Genomic DNA, 26,380 nt, shown 5'->3' with positions numbered 1-26,380 from the left:
GGTGGCTGCTGTGGCAGTTGCAAATGTTTTTGACAAGTCTTATCGTATCGTGGGTACTGCAGTACATAACTGTGTGACATGTTGCTTCTTAATGTGCCAATGCAACAGAAGCATCAAACTTCTTATGGTCTTGATCTTTTGCATTTTTAGCTGTTTAGAAATACCAAGATGGTGGAGGCACGAAGTAGGAGAATACAAAGGCAAAGAGTAAAACAGTTATAAAGCAGCTTTAACCTGCAATAAATGGATTGGAAAATAAAACACATGCATCGTAGAGGCAGCCAAGTGTATGCTCAAAGACATGGGAATGACAAAATATCATTTGGGCAGGAGCTGTTGGAATAGGGTTGGTTACCTCCCCATCTGTAAGCCCCAAATGAGGAGAGCATTGAGGAGGGGAGAGCATTGGGTGGGGGGGGCGGGGGGAGGGAACCATAGGGCAAAACAACAAATCATGGGCTGCCACGTGGGCAGCAAACAGGCTGCCATATGGGCAGCACAAGGAGTGGGTACCTGGCAATTGAAAGCCACCATGGAGGACAGAAGAGGCATGGCAGTGCCATGTGGCTGTCTGCGATTGGGGGGGCAATGACCTGTTACAGGTCAGCAGCGGTACAGAGGTTGTGCTCAGGCTGTAGGAGCAGTTTCAAAGGGCTCCAGGGCCTGGAAGAGGCCCTGAACAGTTGCGGAACAGGGCCTTGTTTGAACCAATGACTCTCGCCGGGCGATACTCCAACCACTGAGTTAAGTAGGGGGGAGGGGGGGGATTGGGAGTGGTTTTGCCCTGGTATGGGGCCTAAAAAAGGGTAGATTCAGGGCAGGCCTGCCTGGGCCAGTGGCAGCCCACCAGGTGGCCAGGGCCTCAAAATGAGTGCCCTACCAGGTCAGTTGGGCAGGCTAGAAAGTCGGCCAGTAGGGGGCTTCTAGGTTGGCCAATTTGCCCCTATGGGTTTGTTGGTTTGAGGGGCATCCAGTGTTAGAGATCAATGTTCCCACCTATGAGCCCCTGATTTGAGGGGACAAGGGGGTATTAGATCATAGGGGGCTGGGGGGGGAACTCAGCAGGTACATATGCTGCATGGCAGGGCCTAAAGGGCTGGCTGAGGGTGCAACAGCAGCAAGGGGATTGAACCGGTGACAGCCCCTTATATAGGCTGCCCAGGGGGGGTCAGTGGAGGTCAGCCAGGACCAATCTGGCAGGTTGGCCAGCCAACCAAATGCTGGTCGGTCTAGCCTCAGGAGAACCGACCTGGGTCGGCCAGATCAGGGGGCTTCCTGCCCCCTATATAAACCCCCCTCCCCCCTCACATTTTCTCATCCAGTTTTTGCTGAAGCCTTCCTCTATAGGCAGTGCATCCAGGAGGAGAGTGCACCTGTGCATAGAGAGAACTCAGTCCAGTTTTATCCCAGGCCTTGCTGGATGTTCTTTTGTGTTCACCATTGGGCCAGCTTTCCCACTGTTTGGTGGACGGATATATCTTGAGTTCTCTCCCGTCTCGTTGCCATTCTGTGTGCTATGTTTTTTGAGAGAGGTGAGCATCATTGTGATCAAGTGAGAGAGTCTACTAGAAGATGAAGGTTATCTAGAGGATTGAGTGATTCTTTCTTCAATTTCCAACATGGTATCAGAGGAAGGTTTCCAGTTCTAGGTTCTCACATCGAAGGAAGCATCATTGTGATCAAGTGAGAGAGTCTACTAGAAGATGAAGGTTATCCAGAGGATTGAGTGATTCTTTCTTCAATTTCCAACATGGTATCAGAGGAAGGTTTCCAGCTCTAGGTTCTCACATCGAAGGAAGGAAGGAGTTCCTCTACACGAAGGTGACTCTGATTCGACTCATGTTTGCACAAAGTTCTATTCTTTCTATAGCAATGGTGTTTGCAGATTTGCTGTGTGTATTTGCAGCAAGCAATGTCGACCATAGGAGCCTCTTCATCTATTGCTCTTCCTTCCTCCTCCACTCAAATGCCTCTCTAATTCCTTGAAATTAGGAAACACTAATCGGAGGCCCTTTGGAGATCCCAAATCTCCCCTAATGTCTGCTTTCTTTTTCATACTCTTCAATATTTACGAGTGCATGCAAGGTCTTGCTAGATCAGTGGTTTGTTCCTTCTTTGTTGATTAACTCGGCATTGTGCACATCATTTCAGCCTTGTAAAGCCTCTTGTCTATTCCTGGCATCATTTGCATCATTTGCCACAAGCCTTGTAATTCATATCGGATTATATGTTGCAGTTCTATCTTCACTGGCCGAAATAAGGATTATTGAGAGATCTCGTTGAGATCTCCGTGAGGTCACCGTGTGGCACTCGGTTATAACTTCCCAAGACTCAAGAATGTTTTTTTCCATCTGAAGGATTCATTGAGAAATAATAGGTTCGGAACCGACAGTTTAAATTTCACTTGCTATAGTCAGTGTTTTGCAGTTGATTCAGACAGTGATTTTCACGACACTTTGAGTACATTTCTTACACCATGTCTACGACTAGCAACCTCAATCTGGAGGCATCTACTAAGCAAGAAAACTCTAATTACGGCACATGGAAATACTGAATGGAGACCATTCTTGCTTGGGTTAGAAGAGGATGAAGTGACAGCCATGGCATTGGGGAAAAGAGACTGTGAAGATGAAGCAAGCACAAGTACAAAGAAAGGAGAACCTGCTAAAGAGGGGGTTACTTACCATAGAAAGAGGATTAAACAAGTCTAGAAGCCTAGAAGAAAATTCAGTACTCTAGAATATCCGATTGGGAAGGAGCAAGGAGAATATGATTTGGTAGAGGATCTTTCCAAGCGGAAGCCCGACATCATGTTTGGTCAGATGATCAGCGTGTGTCCCAAGTTGAAGAAAGAATGGAGAAGAGCAGTAAACCCTGGTAAGTGGAGCCCTCGGAAGGAAACAATCAAACAAATGTGAGTTTCTGAGCTTCCGAATATCTCGCCTTCAATAGAAGCCTGGCACAAAGGAGTGGGACTTGGTGAGGCTTATGTTGACCGTGGAGCTCAAATCTGTGTAGTCACACAATCATGTGTGGAGAAATTGGGCTTAAAGATTTCATCCCCTTTAAGGTTCCGCATCCAAATGGCGAATCATGCAAAGGTTAAGACCCTGGGAATTGTGGCTAGACTGGAAATTGAAGCATTCAAGGTCCACTGCAAGGTAGATTGCCATGTCATGCCGGCTGGTCTAGGAGCTGACCCTCTCATTTTGGGAAGACCTTGGTTACGGAAGGTAGGAGCAATACAGAATTGGGGAAATGGAGTGATCACAGTACATGGTTCTAAGGGACAGAGGATGTGGTTTGATATGGTTTGTCATGCTGAAGTTTCTGATCTTGAAAAAGAGCCTGAGGAGGACATTGATGATGCTAATGTAGCCTTTATAGGAAGGATGGAAAATCTTCAAGTGGATCTCACAACTGAACTCAGTGAACAGGAGTGAGGTAATGGAGAGATTCATGCAGCCCAGGGATGCTCATAAGCCTATACAAGAACTGGTTCAGCATACAATAAAATACAATAAACCCAGATCTTACTCCTGGAGAGAAAGAAGAATATTGTAGGATGTTGCAGAAGTGACCCAATTCGTTCATCACCTCGTATGAAGAAATTAGGGGATTCCAGGGGAAGCCACTAAGAATTGAGTTAAAAGAGAATGCTAAGCTAGTATGTTATGAGGAGATCAAGCCCAGAACAAACAGAAGTGTTGAGAGCAGAGATAGTGGAGTTGTTGAGAGCTGATATTATAATGCCAGTGACGCATTCGGATTGGGCCAGCCCTGTGGTGATTGTTCCAAAAAAAAAAGGGAAATGGAGAGTATGTTGCCCTTCAGTCTCAAGAATGCCCCGACTCACTATCAGGAAAATTCTAATGAGGTACTGGCTCCTTATTTGGATAAATTTTGCAATGTCTTTATTGATGATATCTGTGTGTATAGTAATTGCAAGGAGCATTTGCAAAAGCTAGATGCCGTGTTTGAAAGGGTGGATGCAAGTGGCGGACAGCTGAATCCTATTAAGTGCTGTTTGGCAAGAAGTAGTATCAAGATTTTGGGGCATACTGTTTCTGAAAATGGAATTGCACCTGACCCAAATAAAGCGAAGGCATTGATGATGTTGTCTACTGCTTCGAACACCAAGCAATTGCATACTTTCATTCAAAAAGTGAAATATCTTGCAAGGTTTATTCACATGCTGTCCTCGGTGTTGTTTCCGCTCCAGCAAATGGTTAAGCATGAGCCATTGAAATGGACTTGTGAATGTGAAGAGGTATTTGAAGCTGTGAAAGAGATGCTTGGTCACATTTCTAGTGTGAAGGCTCCTGATTTCAAGCATACATTTTATGTGAACTCTTCAGTGGGTCCTGATGCCATTGGAGCAATACTCTTGCAACAAGGGAAAAGCTCGAGGTACATGAGGCCTGTGTACTATGCCAGTAGGGTGAAAAGTCAAGCTGAAAGGGGATATACAGTAGCTCAGTTGGTGTTGGCCAGCTTGGTATATGCTTGTCGGAGGTTCCGACTGTACTTCTTGTCTCAAACTTTCGTAGTCTTGACCAGTTGTACCTTGCTTCCGCAGCTGTTGAGCAATACTACTCTCTCGAGATGTATGATTAGGTGGATAATTGAATTGGAAGAGTATTCATTTACCTTCCTGAATCTACAAGAGCATCATTGGCTGATCCGCTCACGTACAAAGAGGGTCCCATCTTGGTGAAAGAAGTGGAAGAGCGCACAGCAAGGATGGAGGACCAAGTTTTGGAAAATGCATTTGTCTTGCATTTTGATGGCTCTTTAAAAAAAAGTTTAAATAAAGCAACTAGAGGAATTGCAGTGCATGATTCAGAGGGGAAGGAGGTTCAAAGGGCATGCATTCAGCTCAAGGCAAGCAGCAATAATGAAGCTGAATACACAGCTTTGTATGAAGGCCTCCAGGTATGTGCTAACCTGGGAATTAGGAGATTGATAATCAAAGGTGATCCTTTGCTGGTTGTACAACAGATTTTAGGTGTTTGGAAGACAAAACATGTCCATCTCAGGAACTAAGTGAGTATCATCAAGAAAAGATTGGGACAGCTTTAAGCCTGGACTCTCTAGCATGTGGATCACAGTTACGCTGAAACGCGTTTCAGAGCCTAGCCAGGCCTGAAACGCCGTTTCAGAGAAGCCCTGTTTCCTGAAACGTGTTTCAGGGTCTGAAACGCGTTTCAGAGCCCTGAAACGTGTTGTTTTAGACAACACAGGCTGCTAGGTCTCCGAAATCACGCGAAATCTACCGCCAGCCCCGTTTTTTGTCTTTTTGCTTTCGATTTTGGCCTCCTTCCACTCCTTTAGCCTCATACTCTCTCCATCCTCAAGGTTTTCCAGCCCTCCTTCAGCCCCATTCACTCCTTTCCTCTCCTTTCTCTCCTGCAGCCTGCTTCAGCCCTCCATCATCATCTACTCCCCTCCCTTGCTGACGTGGCGTTTCCCCGTTTCAACCCTCCCAAAAATCCCGAAACGTTTCCGTTTCCGTTCCCCGTTTCCGCGTTTCTGTTTCCCCTAACTATGATGTGGATAGAAGTCAGAATACTGTTGCTCATGATGCTGCCCAGGGAATGACTGAAGCACATGTGAAGGCTGCGAGAATACAAGAGCCTCTTTACAGAGGTAGGGAGTTCCTGGCAAAAGAAGAAAGCTTTCTGCTAACCAAAATAGTTCTTGATGAGATACCCAAGCAAAAAAGATACAGATTTGTGAAAGCCTGTCAACCTTATGTCATGATTGGTGATGTTCTGTATATGAAGGGAGCTGATTTGATTCTCAGGAGGATACCATGGCATCCGGAGATCTTGCATATATTAGAAGCCAATCATGAAGGTATATGCAGAGGCCACTTTGCCTTCAAGATCATGTTGAGGAAGATTCTGACAGAGGGGTATGTATGGCCTTCCTTACAGGGTGGCATCACGCATTGGTGTAAGTCATCTTTGAGAAATGGGGTATTGATGCAATTGGACCAATGCGAATGACTGCACGAGGAAACTGTTACTTGTTGACTGCTGTTGATTATCTGTCTTGATGGGGTGAGGCAAAGCTTGTAAAGGCGGTCAATGCAAAGACAGTTAGTAAGTTTATTTATGAAGATATCTGTTGCCGATTTGGTGTACCCTTGGAGCTTCTATCTGACCGTGGATCCGGGTTCAGAAGTGAATTGATGGATCTCCTTTGTGACAAACTAAAAATCAAACACAGGTATGCAACTCCTCACTATCCACAATACAATGCTATGGATGAGTATTTCAATGGTGCGTTAACTGGCATCGTGGGAAAGATGATAAGAACCCATGAGAAAAGTTGGGACCTCACTGTACCATGGTGTTTGTGGGCATATCGTGTCGTCGTAAAACAAGGTACACAATTTTCTCCTTTTTCATCTGTTGTATGGCAAAGCAGCTCTCTTGCCAATTGAAGTGGAGATTCCAGCCCTTCAATTTCTGATGAAGATGAACGAGGAGCCAAATTCAGCATATGCAAATAGGTTATTAAGTTTGCAGGAAGCACAACTGGACCGGTTGAAGGCTGTGGATCATTATGTTGCTGCTCAAGAAGCAAATCAAAGGAGGGTCAATCTGAAGTACAAAGATAAGTATATCAGAGAAGGGGATCTAGTTCTGAGATATGACAGTGAGTTGGATTTCACTTTCAGGACACGGTTTGTGACTAAGTGGGAAGGACCGTATCAGGTAGTGAAGAAGTACCCAAATGGATCTTATCAACTGGCTGATTTGGATGGGATGTTGCATAAGAATAGAGTCAATGGGCTGAGGATGAAATATGTGATCAGGATCATGCAAGTAAACACATGTGGCCCTCTTGTGATGCAGGAAGGCGGGACTGAAGACCTCATGGATGAGGACATCTCTGAAAACCTCAAAACTATATTTGACTGCAAGACATGAATGTCTGCAGCTTGGGATTGGGCAAAACATGATAAGAGTTCATCGTATCATTTGTACCATCTCGATTGAGAGTCTTCCTTGTGTCTTTGTGCTTATTTGTGGTGTGTTGAGGGCATCATTTCAAGTCTCTGTGGTCTGGGTACATGCTCTGGGCATTGTGCATTCGCTCTATATCTATTGGAGCCCATACTGCTAGTCTGATCCCATAGGGAGTCCCGACCTCATCTACAGAGCTAATTGAATTATGGTGATTGCTGGTTGTTTTTTTGCTTTCATGAAAGTAACTCCTGGTTGTTTGAGGCATGACCACGCATGCTGAACTGGTAAACATTTCCATGGAATGAAAGAGAGTTGCTTCACACCCATCCTGTCTTCGGTTGCATAGGCTCTTCACTAGTTTCCCTACCACTTTTCTTTCATCAACGTGAAGAAGTTCAACATGGGAAAGGGTAAGAAATCTCCAGAGGAGGTTTCCCAATCTTGTTTTGGAGGACATAATCCATTCTTAAGGGGAAGGGATGCTACATCGACCATAATCGCGGAAGCCCATGGCTTGGTATGCTGAGGCGGAAAAGCATAGTACACGATAGTGCTTCCATTTGGTGGGGCTTGGATCTAGGTTTATTCCAAGGATCATGCATTAATGAAGAGGTGCAAAGGGGAGTCCATGAGAGAGTTTTTGAAGAAAGATCCCTTATGGGACAGATGGCACCAAGAGAGGAGGAGAAATGGCAAGTGTTGGGTATAGGGGTGAGTTCTAGAGAGAGCTTCACATTGCTCAAGAGAATTCGAGGAAAGGATGATGGAGATAGATCTACAGGTGGAAACGAGCCAAGTTTTAAACAATAGTCCAATTGACTCTTGAGAGTACCTTTATGTCAAGAAGGACAAAGGGGATTGTTGATAGTCATCCTTTATGTGGATGACATGTTGCTCACAGGCACCAATGAGGTCAAAATTGCAGAATTCAAGACTGATCTTGAAACTTCTTTTGAGAATTCAGACTTGGGGCTGTCGCATTATGACTTGGGAATTCAGGTTATGTATCTAGAAGAGGGCATTGTCATGAAACGGTCCAACTATGTACAGAGGTTTGGAATGCAGAATTGTAAGTCAATTTCAACTCCAGTTGAACCAGGACCTATGCTGTCAATGCATGACAGTAGTGAACCCTTTGATGTTGCTCTATACCGCCAGGTTGTCGGCTGCCTCATGTATCTATTCAACACACATCATGACCTTCAGTATGGGGTGTCACAATGAGCAGATATATGTATAGTCCACCAAAGGACACTCACTGGTATGCACCAAAACACATTTTCAGATATTTGCAGCGCACTCAACATCTAGGATTGTTCTATGCCGGGGGAGTGGCTCACGATTCTGTGCATTAGAGGAATCAGCTAGGATCCCTTCATTCACAGCTCTTGGAGCCTTGTATATTTCATCTATTTGGGAATTTTCGAAGGATAGAAATACTCTCTTCATAGAGCAGGAGGCACTTGTGCCCAATGCTTGTGTTCTGGTGAACCCTTACATTCATTATTGTTGATCTACTTTCAGCTCAACCTACTCAGTTGGAAGCAGCATATTGAAGCTTGTAGATTAGACATATTCTTTTTAACAAGAAAGTGATATATTCCATTCAAAACAAATCATACAACAGGTGGGAGAGAAAGTACTCTATCCCTAGCCTCAACAATGTGGCAAAAAAGCCATGGTGGTGGTCTAAAATGCCACAACATCCCAAAAGGGGTCAAATGAAAAAATAATGAGCAGTCCCATGTCCTCATGAAGGATAAAAGTCTCCCAGGAGCTGCCAAAGAGGTGCCTGTACACCGCTCCCATTGACTCCTGAGAGTGAAGATAATCTCCGCCCAAATGGAAGCAAGAATGTCGGCCTCCGTGCATAAATGACGCCCAAGGACAAAAGAACATCGCGAACACCATATCTGCCATAGGGTAATGCTAGAAATCACCTCCCAGGCTGAACCTGCAGGTGAAGTATGCCTGGAATCCTGAGCTGGTACTGGTATCAAAAATAAGTCCTGTGGCTCCATGATGCTAATATCAGTGGGACCCCGTCTCTGGCGACACTGCATGAAGAAACCGTAGTCTCCTGGCTCTGACTCATAGAGGGCAAAGGCTCCAGATCCTCTCCCCCAAAGGGCAGCACCCCATGTCATCAGAAAGGACTCGGATGTAACATATGAGAGCAACCTGAAGATACCTATCCATACCACTCTAGAGCTCGAGCAGCTCCATAAACAATGCTTACTAGATTCCTCTACAAGCTGACAACGCATACACAAGGAGGGTCTACCCATCTGCTGAAGCCAAGTACCCACAGGTATACCCCTATGAATAGTGAGCCAAAGGAAGTAGGAGACTTTCCTGGCTCTACTGATGCCCCAAAAGTGAGTCTAATAGCTATGCAAGAGCTCTGCAGTAAGTCCCTGTGCGTGCCAATGCTGTGAGGCAGATGGTAGGTGATGAGAGTCTCTCTGCTGAAGCCTGTAACCTGCCCTCGTCGAGTACTGGAAAAAAGGAAGAGGACGAGCGCCTGCCACGGGAGCAGGCCACCGCCACTCACTTGGGTCCCAGTCGAGCTCCGCAAGAGGTCGACCCTGAAAAATCCAAAGTCTCCATCTAGGATCCTCTGCAATGGTCAACCTGGACGGATCTGTGGCCCATTCCTTACCCAGGCAGCCAATGACCTTGACTCTCTGCCAAAGGAACTCCTATCGATCCAGTGGCTGAGTGGGATACAATCTATGAGAGGAATCCGTCTCAAAATAAGTAAACAGTGCCGGTCCTAAACGAACTCCAATGCATAGCCCAGACTCACTAAAACAACCTGACCAAGTAGAGATGGGATGAACATAGTCTGGATCTGTAAGCATATCCCTCCACCTCTGAGGAATAGCTCTCATGATCAGTAATCTGGTGGCAGCAATCTGTCCAAGTGGCCCGTGTCTATCTATGGTCACCTCCTCTGACATCTCCACACCTCCCCTAAACCAATCTTCGACTGTCACAACCCCCTGAGCATGCCATCTGGCCAAAGGAGTCCTAAGTTCTGTACCAGGGGAAGATCCCTGATACCGAACCAGGGGGTTATGATATAGTGGCTGTCGGGCAATTTCCTCTCTGGAGGAGGGAACTGCTCTGATGAGGTGTTGTCTAAAATGATCCCATATCTGAATGAGCCTCTTCACTAGTGGTGAGGAAGGTTGAGAATGCTGGTCCGTCAAGAAGATCCAACTGACTCTACCTGCCCACTGGCTTGCTGCTCTAGGGGTGCACTGGTGAATCCCATGCAGTAGGAACTACTTCCACGGCTGATCTCCTGGAGTCAAACCTCTAACAAGAAGTTTGACTAAAAGGGCCCTGCTCTGCATCTCAGGATCAAGAACTCCAAGTCCTCCCTGCGAGGCGGGTAAAATGATAGTATCCCATGAAACCCTTGCCCTAGTGTCCTCAGAACCATCACCACCACTCCACAGGAAGTTCCGAAGCAATCTCCTCACCTGACGGATCAAGTCAGCATGAAAGCACCAACATGACGCAACGTACCACATAGTTGCTAGTAGAACCTGGTTGAGTACCAGAGCTCTTTTGGCCAAAGAGAGTCTAGCCGTACTCCAGTAGGGTAGCTTTCTCCGGATACTCTCAAGAACTGGGGCAAACTGTTGCGTCGGGGACACCTCGATGCCAACATGGAAGCCTAGATATCTCGTGGAGGTGCCTCTGGGTATCCATACAAAGCCTCTGTCTCCTCCCCATGGCGGGGTATCCTGCTGAGCTCCAGTCCAGATGCCTTTTGATTTGTTCCAATTGACAAGTCCCCCTGAGGCTAGGCAGAACTTGTCAATTGCATCCGCAGCAGTAGCAAGACTATATGCATCTCCTTTGACTGTCAGTGCCGCATCATCAGCAAACTCAGTGTCCAGAAGCTCCTGCTCCCGCTGGATAGGCATATGAAGGCCCAAAGTGCCATGACTGGTAGCCTGCATAAAGTATCCCATAGCCTCCGCTATGAAAAGGAAAAGGTAAGGTGCAAGCGGGCATCCCTGTCGTACCGATATGGATAGCTGAAAAGCCGGTCCTCTGCCTCCACAGACCACCATCCTGCTAGAAGAGTGAGAGTAAAGTGAGGAGACCCATAAAATCCATCTATCACTGAAGCCTAGCCTCCTCATAGTGCCCTCCAAGAAACCCCAGTCGACCCTGTCATAGGCCTTCTCAAAATCGAGAAGGAGAAAGCAAGCCCTGCTCTCCACTAGTGTACCCTCGTGGGTGATCTCTGGGGCCCACCTGGCTGAAACTGAAATGCTGACTCCACCCCTCGTACCATCCGCTGGGCTCCAATAATTCTGGCTCTGTCCTTTGAGTAAGGATCTGCATCCGTCAATCCTGTCCTGGGAGAGCTTATGCTCTTGGATAAGTACAATGTCTGGAGGGGACCTTGAGGAAATAAATCGAAGGGAGTCCCTAAGCAACTGCAATCTAGGAACTCCGGATCTACGACCATCTGCATCTGAAATAAATATGCGGCCGTTCAGTCCTCTCACATTCCAAGAAATGATGGATAGCCTAGACATCGGATGGAGGTGATGGGATGCCAGTGGCAGTGGCACAAATGACTCTCTCTGACGGCACTATCCAAAGTCGATCTCTGATCAAGCTCCAAATCTGCCCCAACTCATGTAAAATAGCTACATCCAATGGAATAAAACTCTGTCTCGAACTGAGGAGCTGAAAGTCAAATCAACCGGCACTCCTGGGCAAATCGAAGTCTCCCTGAACCTCAAAGAACGGAAACAGAAAGGCCTTGCCACCGAAGCCAGGTCGAAGAGTCCTAGGGCAAGAATGAATCTGCGAGCCGACAATACGGTGAACCGATGAGAACTGAGTCATGCTCAAAAGCTGTCTATCAATCTCGCTGTCGAGTAACTCAGCTGACCAGCTTTCGCTCCCCCGAGAACGAAAGCTGCCTGCGGAGAAACGAAGAATGTGCCCCTCTCTGGATAGAGTAACACATCCCAAGTATTCCTCTACCTCCTCTGACTGTCAACAAAATACCGGGAGAAGTTCCAATCTAGTGAGGGAGTCTGTGGAGACCCCTCAAGCCAAAAGGGACCAAAACTCAACGGGCAGATCTCTGTCAACCATCCTGGGGTCAGGTCTAGGAGTCAGAAGAGCTGAAAAAGGCTGAGCCGTCCTGACTCTACACCTGGAATAGGTGAGAGGGAGAGGAAGAATCTGCGACGAGGTGCGTGTACGCAAGGGTGACTGAAAATCTCGCTCAATCTCATCTGGTAGGATCTCCCAACCCTCATGCTTGTCTGGGTACTAAGCGAAATCTGTGACCGCACTCGCAAAAGATCTGGATAAGCCAGGAGTGAAAGCCTGCAAGGATGAGGCTGTACTGGGAGGTGTGTCTGAGAGGACGCTCCGCATAGCAACAAAAGAAGGTATTGTGCGACAGGGAAGAGAAAGAGGTCTCGAGGGAACCTCATACAGGCGTATGAAATCCTTGGACGGGCTCTGGCTCTGACCTGTGTCATGAATTACCTCTCTCTCACTGGACTGCTGTGAAGAGGTATCCATCACCATGTCCGCAGCATGAGCAGCCTCCAGCTGGATAACTGTCTCAGAAACCAATAAATGAACCTCCGAGGTAGAAGTGTCAAGAGTCATCAAATCCTGAGCTGCTGTTTCTTGCACAGTGTGAGGCCCTGCCTGAAGATGGTCCTCTGCATCTCCCCTTTCTGGGATCTCCTGCACGTGTGTCTCAACTCCCTGAGCTACCATCTCCTGCTCAGTGTCAAGACCTGCCTGCGGATGGTCCTTCGTATCTCCCCTTTCCGGGGTCTCCCGCACGTGTGTCTCAACTCCCTGAGCTATCATCTCCTGCACAGTGTCAAGACCTGCCTGCGGATGGTCCTCTGTATCTCCCCTTTCCGGGGTCTCCTGCACATGTGTCTGAACTCTCTGCCAACTGTGAGCTCGTACCTGGGGCTGCTGACTCTCCCTCTATCTCCGTCTCCTCCGAGTTCTCCGTGCTGGAGGCATCTCCAAGTCCTCTGAGTTCAGTGGAGGCTCCCCCAGAAAAGTCTCCTCTCGCTCTGCTGAATGAGTCGAAGTAGGCTCAGAGACTCCTGGAGGCTGCTCGTACTGCTGACTCTCCCTCTGTTTCCGTCTCCTCTGAGATCTCCTTGAAATCTGTTCCGCTGGAGGCACCTCCAAATCCTCTGAGTTCACTGGAGGCTCCCCCAAAGGAATCTCCTCTCGCTCTGCTGAATGAGTCGGAGCAGGCTCAGAGACCCCTGGAGGTTGAGCTGTAAGTTTTGGGTCACTCAGAGGATGAGATGTATCCGGAGTCTCTGATCGATGCCGACGACTGGTTCAATCCCTAATAAAGTGACCTCTCTTCCGACAGAAAAGACATTGATCAGGAAGACCCTCGTACAAAACCCTCTGCTGCATCTGGACCCCATCTCCAGTGGAGTACGAAATCAAAGTAGGCAAGGTCGAGGAGGGGGGAAATCTGAAATGAGTCTGACCCTCGTAACACCTGCGCCAGTAAGTGACTGAGCATAGGAAAGTCTAGCACCTGAAGAGATGACTGTACCTGCCACACTAGCCATATGCTCCACAGCTCTGCAACAAGAGCTGACCTCATCAGGAAGTCCAGGGAAAAGGATCCAAAAGGAGACCTGTCGCGGTCCAGGAGAAGTAGAACTGAAGTGCTTCCGCCAAGGCCACAAATGGATGACTCTGCTCTGAAACTGAATCGGTGAGCTCATAAGAACTCTTTGAGCCTGCTCTGCAGACTGAAGGCGAAAAGAAAAGTACCCTCTGCCAAGCAATTGGAAAACCGTAACTGAGACACCCAAAGAAGCCATGTTGGTGTACACCCAGTCACGTAACTGATGGCCTCTACCAGGTAGAAAGCCAATGATGTGTGTCGAACGAAAACCCTCCTCTACTACCTCAATCATCTGTACAATGTCGGGAGGAAAAGAAACTGTGACTTCAATCTCCTCAGGTTCGGCAACGGGAGTGGCATTAGTGTCCTCTATTGTCTCAGCTTACGCTGTCCTGAAGGGAGGAGCTACCTCTGCTGAAAATACCCACCAAGAACTCGCAACCAACCACAAGTAAAACCCCAAAGAAACCTGTAAAAAGAATGCTTCGATCTTCAGCCTGCGTGAGATGCAAACAGGTCGCTCAGTGCTGAAACAGACAGCTCCGCTGATGTGTGGAAACAGCCCAGGATCTCAGCTCCCCGGAACACAAGTGGAACAGTCCCGGAGTGGGCCCTGAAACTGCCTAACCTGAAGCAAGGGAGAGCGGGCAATCAGCAAGGGAGAGGGCCTGGAAGGTGGCCTGGCACGGCCAGGACAGCAGGCTGAAGAGGGACAGCAGGCTGATGAAGCAGGTTGAAGAAGGAGCGCGACCGAGGTAGCAGGCCGCAGGTCCAAGAGGTCTGCGCAGCCAAGGCCTGTGCGCTGCCAAGGGGCCTGCGCAGCCTGTGCAGCTAGGGAGCGAGAGGCTGCCAGGGGGCCTGCGCGGCCTGCCAAGGGGCTTGCACTGCCAGGGGCCTGCGCGACCTGTGGCCTGTGCGCTGCCAAGGAGCCTGCGCGGCCTGGCAGCTAGAGAGTGGGGCTGCCAGGGAGCCTGCGCGGCCAGGCAGGTAGGGAGCGGGACTGCCTGGGGGGTCTGCACGACCAGTCTGCTAGGGAGCGGAGCTGCCAAGGGGGGGCCTGAGCGGCCAGGCGCTAGGGGACAAGGGCTGGGCGAAGGCAATGGTGGGCAGCAGCAGCTAGGGAGCTCCTCCAACGATCGATTGGACATGGCTGTGGTTTTGCTTTCTTGTTTTCTTGCTTTCTTGTTTTTGCAACAAGCAGTTTTGGACACAGCATAATCCTTTCTCTTATATCTTCTCGATTAGACGTATTCTGCATGTCTGTAACAGTCTTTGCTGGAGAATCTTTAAGAGCTCCAAGTCCAACTCAGAGATAATTGATGTCAGGGAATACTGATATTCATCAACAATTCCACAACATTGAAAGCCCAAAGATAATGCTTTGAGCGTTCATTCTTTTGAGTTCCAACAAAAACTTGACTTGAAGGCCTTTCTGTAGATGGATACTCATGTGTACGGGGTGGATATGTATGTATTATGTGAGAGCATATGTTGTACAATGGTCTACACCCATCATTGATATTGTTGGGATTGTGTGGGGTATAATATGCATGGTGGAATTGATGTAGCCAAACCGTGGGGTGACTATCATGAGGTTATAAAGTGGAAGGTTATTTTGCTTGAAATTGAGGAATTTCGGCATCTTCTTGGATTCATTTTGATCTATGTGAATAGTAGAACTTCAACCTTATATTCTTTGGATGGAACCCTTGCAGTGAGAACTTGATCTAAATGGTATTCTGATGTATTCTCAATGTGACAGGTGTATCACTTGTTATTTATTTGTGCGCTTGAGAATAGGTTTTTCTTACATTTAAAAAAGAATCATAATTTTTCTGCATGATTGCTGAAACTATTGGGTGTCTGTTTTAAAAAAAAATCACTTACAGATACCTTTCGACTTTTGCCTTTGCAGCCCCTCATCTCACAGGGTATGGCCTTAAATTATCTACATGGGCTCTTGAGAGTTATCTAGCTGGTAGTTGGATTGTTTCAAGCATGCTACGTGCAAACAGATACACAGAGGTTTGGTTGCTGCTATAGTCTTTGGTTATTAGGATTCTTACCCAATTTTATATTTGTGTTAGTTTTCTCTCTTGTTCATTTCGTGATGTGATGGTTTCAACAAGGAGGGAGTCCATTTCAAAGTAAATTGTGAACTATGTAGCTCTCAGAAAAGCTAACAGAGAGAGGCAGTATGCATGTCCTAAACAAGTATAGAATCCATCATGCAGTAAGCTCATTGAGCCCTCAACCCAAGCATGAGAAGAATCCGTCATGTATAGAATCCATCATGTAGTAAGCTCATTGAGCCCTCAACCCAAGCATGAGAAGAAGAGAAGGAAACATGGAGATACATCAGGTCATGTATAGAATCCGTCATGTATAGAATCCATCATGTAGTAAGCTCATTGAGCCCTCAACCCAAGCATGAGAAGAAGAGAAGGAAACATGGAGATACATCAGGTCAGAGGGCCAGCAAGGGCAGGTCTCATATCATGAGAAATGTCAAGAAAAAACCAATTAGACAGAGGAACTCCAACTCCTACCACGATGTTTGAAACATAAGGAACTGCCACATTCATACCGTCAGGAATGTCTCTGCTCTATCATTGGCAGCCCAGAAATCTTCTGAACATTGGTTAGTGATTCCACCGTCTATGAAATCCAACTCAATGAGATGAGTTCTCCTTCCCCTCTATCAGATAATCTCCAATGTGTAGTCATGATGTGATGTAAAGAGCACCAATCTCTTATGTTTACTATTTACTTTCAGGTAGCAGTTCATGATTGAATTTTCAAAATCCCATTTTGCAAATCTATATTAGCTCGATTAATGAACCTTCAATCACGTTTCTCTTCCTTATGGGAACAATTCTTTCATAGTCGTGGAGACCGTTTTGCAATGTACTTGCATGGATGTGAGATCCATCATTGGAGCTCCCCCTACATTTTCCCTCACACAAACTGTGAGCAAGTCATCTTAAATTCACATTTGTTTCGTGAAATCCAGTCGTGTTATATTACAAGAAACTGTAAACTATCCCCTAAAAAAGTGGGGACAAGTAATTACAACATTAAAAGATCTCATTATAGGACAAAAAGGTAGGATAATCCCGATCCTGTGCATGCAGGCAATCAAAGAATGACAGCCGTAGGGAAGCATGGAAGAAATGTTACCTAGGCAGGGAAGGGTCACCAAAGACTCTATGATTACGGTCCTTCCATAGAGTCCATAGTGCCCAACAACGAAGCCGATGAAGAAAAGATCAAATCCCTACCTGTTAGGATGAACATTGAAGATCCTAAATAGCTTGCAAAAAACGAGCAGAAGAAAAATGAGCTGTAAGTTGTTGCTGAAGCATAAACAAGAAATCATGAGATATTAGGGCAATGCCAAAACAAATGATTCATAGATTCCCGCAAGGATAGACATTGGTGACAAATAGCAGGAGTAATGTGACGGCGAGGCAATTTCTGTTCCAAATGGAAGAACCCCAAGGACCTCCAAAAGAAAACTTGCTGACGAAGAGGAAGTTTGCAATCCCCAATTTGCCTCAACTATTTTTTCCAGGGTAAATGTGTCATAGACCAAACACGATTTGCTTGAGTTGACACCCATGAAGGAGGCTGCAAAACTTTATAAAGAGATGCAACTAACATTTTCTAGAGGCAATGATCGACAAGGAAGATCGTTTGAGACGATCAGAAGTCTCAAGTCGAGATAAAGGCTGGAAATTATAAAGCATTTGCTGCAATAAATGCCATAGCTTCCTGTGATGCTGTCTTTGAGACGATCAATAGTTTCAAGTCGAGGGAAATGCTGGAAATCATAAAGCATTTGCTGCAATAAATGCCATAGCAGCTTGTAATGCTGTCCCAAACCGTATTTCATGGCTGCTTATGGAAGGATACAACCATGCCTGCATCACTAAGCACCACACATGCACTTTTTAGTGTGTGAAAATTTTGATGCTTTATATTAGAATGGAGCTGTCCGAAACTGGGAAGCTGAAAAGTACATCAAGAGAAAATCTCACTGTAGGACAAGTATACATGAGAGTCTATGTAATGAGTTTGCAGACAATCAAAGAGAGATTGTTGCAAGGAGCGATGAAAGAAAAGAAAAATAGAAAACGTAGGAGCACCAAAGACTCTGTGGTTTCTATCTTTCCAGAGAGTCCAGAGTGCCCAATAGCGAACCAAGGAAAAGAACAACTCAAACTCCAGTCGGCGAGGATAAATCTCGAAAATCGAGAAAAACTTGCCGAAGGTAGCATGAGGAAATCTCAATCGCAACCGTTGCTGAAGGAGGCCCAAGAAGTCATGGGTGTCGGGCCAGTGCCAAAAAATATGAGACACAGACTCCCTCGGAGCCAAACAACGACGATAAATAGCTGGAGCAATACGTCGGTGTGCTAGAAGCTGTCCAGACGGGAGAACCCCCAATAGAATGTGCCTTGTTGTTGAAGAGGGACCTTGGAATGCCAAATCTGATTTGCCCTAGCTGGAGCTCAAGGTGGAGGCAATAGAGCTTTATATAAAGAGGACATTGTAATATGGGACAGTTTTAAAGGACGAATGGATGAGTGTGATGAAAGAAGAGTCCAAACCTGAAGCCTGTCTTGAAGCTCTAGAAGTGGTACCGGCTGAAAAGGCTACTGGCTACCATGAAGACTTATAAGCACAAGAAGCAGAAGCAGGATTTGGGTCAGGATGACCCAATGCATTTCTCTAGAGGCCCAATTAGTATATGATGTGATGCATGAGGGATTTGAAGAGACCCGCAAGGATTGGAAAGACTTCGCTCCCACTGTTGGGATAATGGTGGAGCTTGATGATGTTGTGGATCTGGTGCGTGAATATGCCAAGCACACACAGTGATTATTTTCTTTCCAAGCCGTATGCTAGTTGCAACTGATGTGGGTAACTGGTGGACACGCACTTTAGGTGGTTGTTTTGTTCGCAAAGTGCATTATACAGCCAAGGGTTTTTTTGAAGTTATTATGGTGGATGAGTAGCATAAACAGATGCTCTTGGAACACTCTCCACTTTTCTATGGGCAACAAATGGTTCATGTTCTAGCACCACACTTTTTTGGGTGAAAATTGTTCTAGCACCATACACACTTTTTTTTTTTTTTTTGGGGTGAAACTTTGAATGCTTTATATTACAAGAAAACTATCCCAAAACTAGGAAGCTGAGTCTTTGGTGATCCTATGTTTTCTCCTTTCGTTCTTTGCAGCAATCACTTTTTGATTGTCTGCAAACTCGCTTCATAGACTATGATGTATATTTGTCCTACACAGAGATTTTCTCTTGATGTACTTTTTCAGCACCACACACTTTTTTTTAGTGAAATCTTTTATTTCTGTGTGGGAAACCCCAGAAAGAGGTAAAAACCCACCAATAAGTACAAAGGAAAAATTTACAAGTAAAGCCTCAGAGCAAAAGTCATGAGGCAGCCAAGTAAAAAGTTACAAGATCAAACTGGAGGAGGATCAACCACAACATCCTCCAGTTTCAGATTGTTGCCTTCTAAAAATTGATGCAGTGAAGAAACCGCACCGTAGAGCAGCATGGAAGAAATGATACTCAAATAGGTCAGAGTCATCAAAGACTCTACGGTTACACTCCTTCCATAGAGTCCATAGTGCCCAAAGACGGACCCTATGAAATAAAATATCAAATCCCTGCCTGGCAGGATTAACACTAAGGTCCAGAATAGCTTGCCTAAAGTACTTGTAAGTTGTTGTTGAAGCATAAAGAGAAAATCACGAGAATGTAGGCAACAATAGGAGCAATGTGACACACTTTTTTTTTAGTGAAATCTTTTATAGCATAGGAAGCATTATTAGCACATGTGACAGTCCCCCCTCGAGGTGCATTAGCTAAGCACTGAAACAACTGTCTGCAAGATGTGACGCGCTTGGAAGCACCACTATCAAAATACCAAGACTGAGCATCATTAGCAGTAAAGAATGCATCAACTTTGGAGGGATCAAAGGAGCAATGGACAGCCCATTCCCAATCAATCCTGGAGAGCATGTGCATGTGAGGCATCTGTTGGCTAATGGGATTCAATTGCATGTGAGGCATTGACTGTCAATCCTGCTTTCTTTTTCTCCGAAGCAATGCGCTTCCTGCATTCTGAAAGTTCATGCCCTGGCTTGCGACAATAGTTGCATCTTTTCTTCTTTGACTTATCTGCTGTATTTTGAGATGCATTGGAGGAATTGCCACTGTTAGGCGCATATTTAGGCTTGCCCATAGGCTTGGAAGCCTTGCCTTTTCCTGTTTGCTGTGAAGCAAATGCATGATCAGGAATAGTAGCTTGCCTATTAGCACAACTTCGCTCTTCTTACAAAAGCAAAGTGACTAATTGATCAAAGGAGTAGTGGTCTAGATTACCCATGGCCACTTGTCGAAGGGTTGTAGCAAACCCTTGATATGTATCTCGCAGCCCATTCAATGTGGTACTGATAAGCTGAGAATTGGGCACCACCTCATCAATATTGGCAAGTTGTTCCATGAGGTCCTTGACTTTTGTCAAGTATGCATTCATGCTAACTTCTTGCAATTGCCTTCTTAAATATGCAACACGTGCCTCATTGCGAATCTGATAAAGAGAAGCGAATTTGGTCCTGCATGACCGGATGTGTGGAATAATGATTCTCTTGCATGATAAAGCAATACAGGATTGTGGATTTGCATCTCTTGCATCCCATCTTGTTTGTTCCTGAGTTGGAGGAGCAGCAACAGGGGTGCTAGAGGATAAAGCATCAAGAGGAGTATCCTCTGCAGAGGGACCAGCAGTAGGGGCAGCCACTGTAGCATTGGCTGGCCTCAGATCAACCCTAGAAATAATGTTCCAAAAATGCCTTGCAACAATAAGAATATGTTTCATGAGAGAAGACCACATCGGATAGTTGGTGCCATCCAACTTATCATCTTCACGAAGAATGCCAAATAAATCATGATTGTTGCCTGCCATTGCAAATGGGACAAGTCAAAAAGCACTGACAAAGTAACCCAAAAGATAGCCTCAAGGCTTGCAACTGCAAAAAATAGGACTTGCTATTCAAACCTGAAAAAGCCCCAAAATAAGCTGTAATTTGCTAATGTGATCAAATGGCTTGCAATTTCTTGCCAAATTCATTGCAAATATGAAAGTATTGTGCAATCTGCCTGCAAAATCGTAGCCCGAATGCAAAAGCCCCAAATTTCACAAAAAAATTGCAGATCTGCTGCAATGTCTGCTCCAGATGGTACGGAATGATACGGCCGGTATGGATGTCGAGTACAGAAATGTACGGAAATTAAAAACTGTACATAAATCGAAAACTGTACGGAAATCCATACAATTGTACGGACAGCACGAAAATCGGTACAATTGTACGGACATGTTTTGACACGTTTTACGGATGGCTGTACGAGGCATGGAATTTTTTTCTTTTTTAAAAACAGTTGACGCGCCATACGGAAATCCGTACGACTGTACGGAATCGTACGGAAAGGAGGTCACGGGGTTGCGTTAGAGCTGTGCGGGACGTTCGGTAGCTGAGCTTGATGATGGAGCTGAAGTGCGGGAGCTAGAGCTAGAAGTAGGAAGCTAGAAGTAGGGAGTAGGTCCGCGAAGGAAGTGCTCTGATACCACTGTAGGCTCACGGAAGCAAAAGCAGAGAACCCTAGGACCTAGTGTCCTAGTGGTACCAATCACGACCATGCCATTCCAAATGGGGGAGAATGTGCTTCCAATCCAATAACAGGTTGGAGACAAAAGGACATCCTTTGACCTTGCCCTCAATAGAACCAAAGAGAAAGTCACACACACACTTTTTTTTTGGTGAAATCTTTGATTGATTATATTATATGAGTAGCAACCTCAAAATAAGGTGCTACAATTGTTGGGGTAAAGGCACATTGCCACCCTTTAAAATGTTATGACACCTATGACTGTCTTAAGACAGTCATAGGGTGAAAGCCTAATCCTAATAAAACCTATGAGTTTGTGGTGTGGCTCAACACTTTTACACACCCACACTTCTTGTGTCCCCCTCTCTCTCTCTGTCTTCATCCTTCCACCCCCTCACTCTTTCCCTCACAAGTGGTATCAGAGCCTCTACCTCTCCCTCTCAACTCCGGTCTACTCCTCCCTCTACCACTCCCTCTCCTCTCGGGCATCGTACCCTCAGCAGCGGCAGCAGGAGCAGGTCGCGCGCGAGCAAAGCGGGGCAGCGCGAGCGAGCAGGGTGAGCAGCCAGCGCAGGAGCAGCTGCTCACGCAGCTATAGCTGCAGCAGCAGCTAGCTGCTGCTAGCTGCGCGGGCGCAGCCAGTGCGCGCACCGCACAACACCGACCGCGCGCAACACCGACTGCGTGTAGCCCGTCGACCGGACAGGTACGGCCATCCGTACCGACTGTACGGACGCCGTACAGGTAGCCGTACCGTACGGACGCGGCCGTACGGACGCTACGACAGGAGGTACAGGTCGAAATTTCTTTTGAGATTCGTGCCCTCGCAGGTACAGGGTACAGCAGGTACCCTGCGCAGGTACAGCAGGTACACCAGGCACATATTTTTTTTTTTGTGGAAGAAGGAAAAGAGAGAGCACTCTGCTCTTCATTCCCGGAATTTTTTCAGTTCTCAAAACTGTGTGTTTGAGGTACAGCAAGTACACTCATGTCCCTCGTGCTTGAGGTGACTAGTGCCACAGTGTGTGGTGGTTGCACAGTTATTTTGTTTCGGGAAGGTCAGATACCTTGATTTTGCAGAGGGCTTTTATGCTTTTGCTGAGTGCAAATCTCAGTTTTCGGGTGACAATTTCAAAGGGCTTTTGCCTGGAAGTGTATGCAGTGTATGCCTTGAGGCAGTGTGGAGCCAGGGTGCCCACATTGGTCTTGTTTCCGCAGTGTATTCAGTGACATTTCTTGCAGGTCACATTCTGTGTACGACACTTTGAAAATCTCAGTTGAGCCACGCTTGGCCAGGGCGCATCGAGTTTACTCGGTCCCTAACTGTCCATCGTTGACAGTGCTCAAAAGATTTTCTTTTCGGTGTTTGTACGTTGGGATCTGTGTTCTTACTGTGTACACAGGGCCGTTTATGCATTACTTTGTCAGGTGAAGGTGCCAGGAGAGCGCTGTTTTTTGTATGCTACCTCAGTGTTGAGGTGTTTTTCACTTGGTACAGGTGTCAAATCAAGGGGCTTTTGCCCAGATTTTTCTTGTGAGCACTTAAGTTACTGTTTGAGACCTTCAGATGCCTTTTATCCCCTTGGCAGAAGGGTGATTGCTTGGGATTTGTCCCATACTTTGTTGCAGGTTTGTGACAGGCTGAGGTGTTTGGAGCCTTTTTCAGTGGACAAAACAGTGTATGACAAGCGGTTTATGCATATAAAATCAGTCCAATACCTCATCTGAGGTGGGAGAAGTGTCCAGGACAGCAGTGTTTTGTGCTTCGTCAGATGATGATGCACTGATAAAGCTCTTGTGGAACAGCTGCAGCATTCTGAAGTTACTGTTTTATGCCTATTTGAGCACGGTACAGTGTGTCAGAAGGTACAGTGACTGGAGGGAAAATTTTCTGTTTTGCTGCAGATTTTTTGACAGTAAAAAACAGCACTATTGTGAGTGCTCCTGGCTCTTGATAGAGCAGGTTTTCTGAGAAATCAGAATTTTATTTAGTCATTTTTGACTTACAGGGAGTCAGGTACTTTCCTTATCTGATATGGCATCAGGGGGAAGTGAATCTTCAATACTGAACATAAAGAAATTGGAAGGGGCACACAATTATGCATTATGGGCAGAACAGTGTTTGATTGTACTTCTGCTAAAGAAGATTTCTAAGCCCATAAGGGTGAAGGGTGTCAAGCCATCTGGGATGGCAGATGATGAGTGGGAGGAGCTTGATTTGTCCGCAAGGGCTGCTATCATGCTTACTCTCACTGATTCTCTTGTGTTCAATGTTCAGGCTGAAAAGACCTCTTATGGCCTATGGCAGAGGCTAGAAGAGTTGTATGCCCAAAAGAGTTCAGCCAGTAAGGTTTATTGGTTGAAGAAGCTTGTTGACCTTCGCATCAAGGAAGGTACAGCTATGACCTCACACTTGAGTGAGTTCAATGCCATCTTTACACAGCTTATTGCACAGGGATTGAATCTTGATGAGGAGTTCAAGGCTACTTTCTTGTTGTGTACCCTCCCTGAGAGTTGCAAGACCACCCTGTCTAATTCAAATGTCACTCTTATGTATGCTGATGTGGAGAGCTCTCTCCTTATGGAGGAGATGAGCAAGAAGAATAATGCGGGCAGCAAGTCTTCCAATGCTTTGCAGGTACAGGAAAGAGATAGGACTCAGCAGAAGGGGAGATCTGCTGGCAAGTCCAAATCCCGCAGTCAGTCCCGTGGCAAAAAGGATATTGAATGCTTTTACTGTGGCAAGAAGGGACATGTGAAGTCTAAGTGCTTCAAGTTTATACGGGATCAGAAAGCCAAGAAGGCTGAGACAAAGGATGCAGGCAGTGGAAGCAAAGGCAAAGGCAAGGCCAAGGCAGATGACTTGGATGCAGTGAATGTTGCAGCAGAGGACAGTGACAGTGACAGACATGATGTTTTATGCTCTTCTGCTGTAATTGCACATACATTGGTTATTGATGGCCATGACATGCACACCTGGCTCTTGGATTCAGGTGCTTCTTTTCATGTTACGCCGCATAGGGAGTGGTTTACTTCCTACATAGGTACTCATAGAGTTGTTCACCTTGGGAACAGCTATGCATGTCAGATTGCAGGGATTGGCAGTATACAGATAGTATTTCCTGATGGACGCATATTTATGCTTGATGGTGTTCGCCATGTGCCGCAAATCAAGAAAAATCTGATTAGCACTGGCTTGTTGGATGACAGTGGTTACCACACCACATTTGGGGATTCCAAATGGGTGATTACTGATGGCCAGGTTGTAGTGGCTGAGGGTTATAAGAGTGATACCTTGTACCCTCTTTATGTTTCCAGTGCAGGTAATCATGTTGTTGCCATAACCGAGCTGCCAAAGGTTTCATTGTGGCATAGCCGGTTGGGACACATGTCCGTTAAAGGAATGCAAGAACTGTCACGTTTGGGTTATCTGCCGTCTCTTTCATTTTCAGATTTGCCTACTTGTGATCATTGCATTTTTGGAAAGCATTCTATGACACCTCATAAGAGGAGAACTCCCCAGAATAGAGGACCGCTTGATCTAGTGCACACTGATTTGTGTGAGATGCCACAGCTATCACTAGGGGGTGCAAAGTATTTCATTACTTTTATTGATGATGCCACACGCAAAGTGTGGGTCTATTTCTTGAAGCATAAAAGCGATGCCTTAGATGCTTTCAAGAAGTTTGTCGCTCAGGTTGAGAATCGAACAGGACGCAGGCTGAAATGCCTCAGATCCAATAATGGGGGTGAGTATGTGTCACATGCTTTTGTACAGTTTTGCGAAGCTAAGGGCATTAAACAGGAACTCACAGCCCCTCATAATGCATCTCAAAATGGTGTGAGTGAGCGGATGAATCGAACTATTCAGGAGAAAGTTCGATGTATGTTGTCTTATGCTGCATTGCCCCATGGCTTTTGGGCAGAAGCCGTGCAAACAGCAGTTCACCTAATTAACAGGTCGCCGAATAAGGCTTTGGAGTTGAAAGTGCCAGAGGAGGTGTGGTTTGGCAAGCCACCTTCATATAAGCACTTACGTGTGTTTGGCTGCGAGTGCTTTGCTCATATACGCAAAGAACTGCGCACCAAACTGGAGCCAAAGTCTTTCAGATGCATCTTCATGGGTTACGGTGACGAAGGTGAAATGGGGTACAGGTTATGGGATCCCGTCAAACGGAAGATTATACGCAGCAATGACGTCATCTTTAAAGAGGATAGTGTACACAAAGAACCCGTGCAACCTGTGGAATACAGGAGGGTTGTTTATGATGATGTCGGACAGCAAAGAATGCCCATTAATATGCAGCAGCAGGCTGCTGTAGATAACCCTGTTCAAGAGGGTATACAGGCTGAAAATCAGCCAGACAATTTTGCCAATGATGCACCACTGGATATGCCAGCAAATGGCGCTGTAGAACAGCCAAATATGGTGGTACAGCCACCCATTATGCAGAACGAACAGGCTAGACAGCAGCCTAATCCGGAACATTTTGTTAGGAGGAGCACCCGTGTACAACGGCCTCCTGACAGGTTTGTTCCAGGAGCCAATAATGTGGCTGATTTTATCATGCTGACAGATTGTGGTGAGCCTTCCAGCTTCAAGGAAGCTATGGGAAGAACAGAGAAAAGGAAGTGGGAGAAAGCCATGCAGTCAGAAATGGACTCCCTACTTCAAAATGATACATGGGACTTGGTGCAGCTACCTGCAGGCAGAAAGGTTTTGCCATGCAAGTGGGTTTACAAAGTCAAAGTGGATTCAAATGCTTTACCGAGGTATAAGGCCAGATTGGTTGCCAAGGGATTTAAGCAGGAGAAGGGCATTGACTTTGATGAGATCTTTTCCCCTGTAGTCAAGATGACTACTTTGAGAGCAGTGTTAGCTCTTGTTGCTCATGAGGACATGGATTTATGTCAGATGGATGTGAACACTGCTTTTCTTCACGAAGATCTCCATGATGAGATCTACATGAGTCAGGCAGAGGGATATGCTATTAAAGGGAAAGAGCAGCTTGTGTGTAAGCTCAAGAGG

At 46.2% G+C, this 26,380-nt stretch overlaps 1 protein-coding gene across 1 annotated transcript in view; it reads left to right on the top strand.

Moving 5' to 3' along the window:
• The window catches only part of FAAH (fatty acid amide hydrolase), a 222,569-nt gene that overhangs the window by 38,135 nt on the left and 158,054 nt on the right, over nucleotides 1–26,380 (top strand). Inside the window, exon 3 of the mRNA XM_087392616.1 lies at nucleotides 15,572–15,681. Within this exon, the coding sequence (XP_087248742.1) occupies nucleotides 15,655–15,681 (27 nt within the window). The 5' untranslated portion in view covers nucleotides 15,572–15,654. The remainder of the gene's footprint in view (nucleotides 1–15,571; nucleotides 15,682–26,380) is intronic.

Source organism: Dipteris shenzhenensis, chromosome 21, assembly GCF_047967505.1.
Source record: "Dipteris shenzhenensis isolate YYH24624 ecotype China chromosome 21, Dip_SZ_1.0, whole genome shotgun sequence".
Classification (NCBI taxonomy): domain Eukaryota; kingdom Viridiplantae; phylum Streptophyta; class Polypodiopsida; order Gleicheniales; family Dipteridaceae; genus Dipteris; species Dipteris shenzhenensis.
The sequence above is the reverse complement of the archived record's forward strand: the minus strand, read 5'-3'. Positions and strand labels throughout refer to the sequence as shown.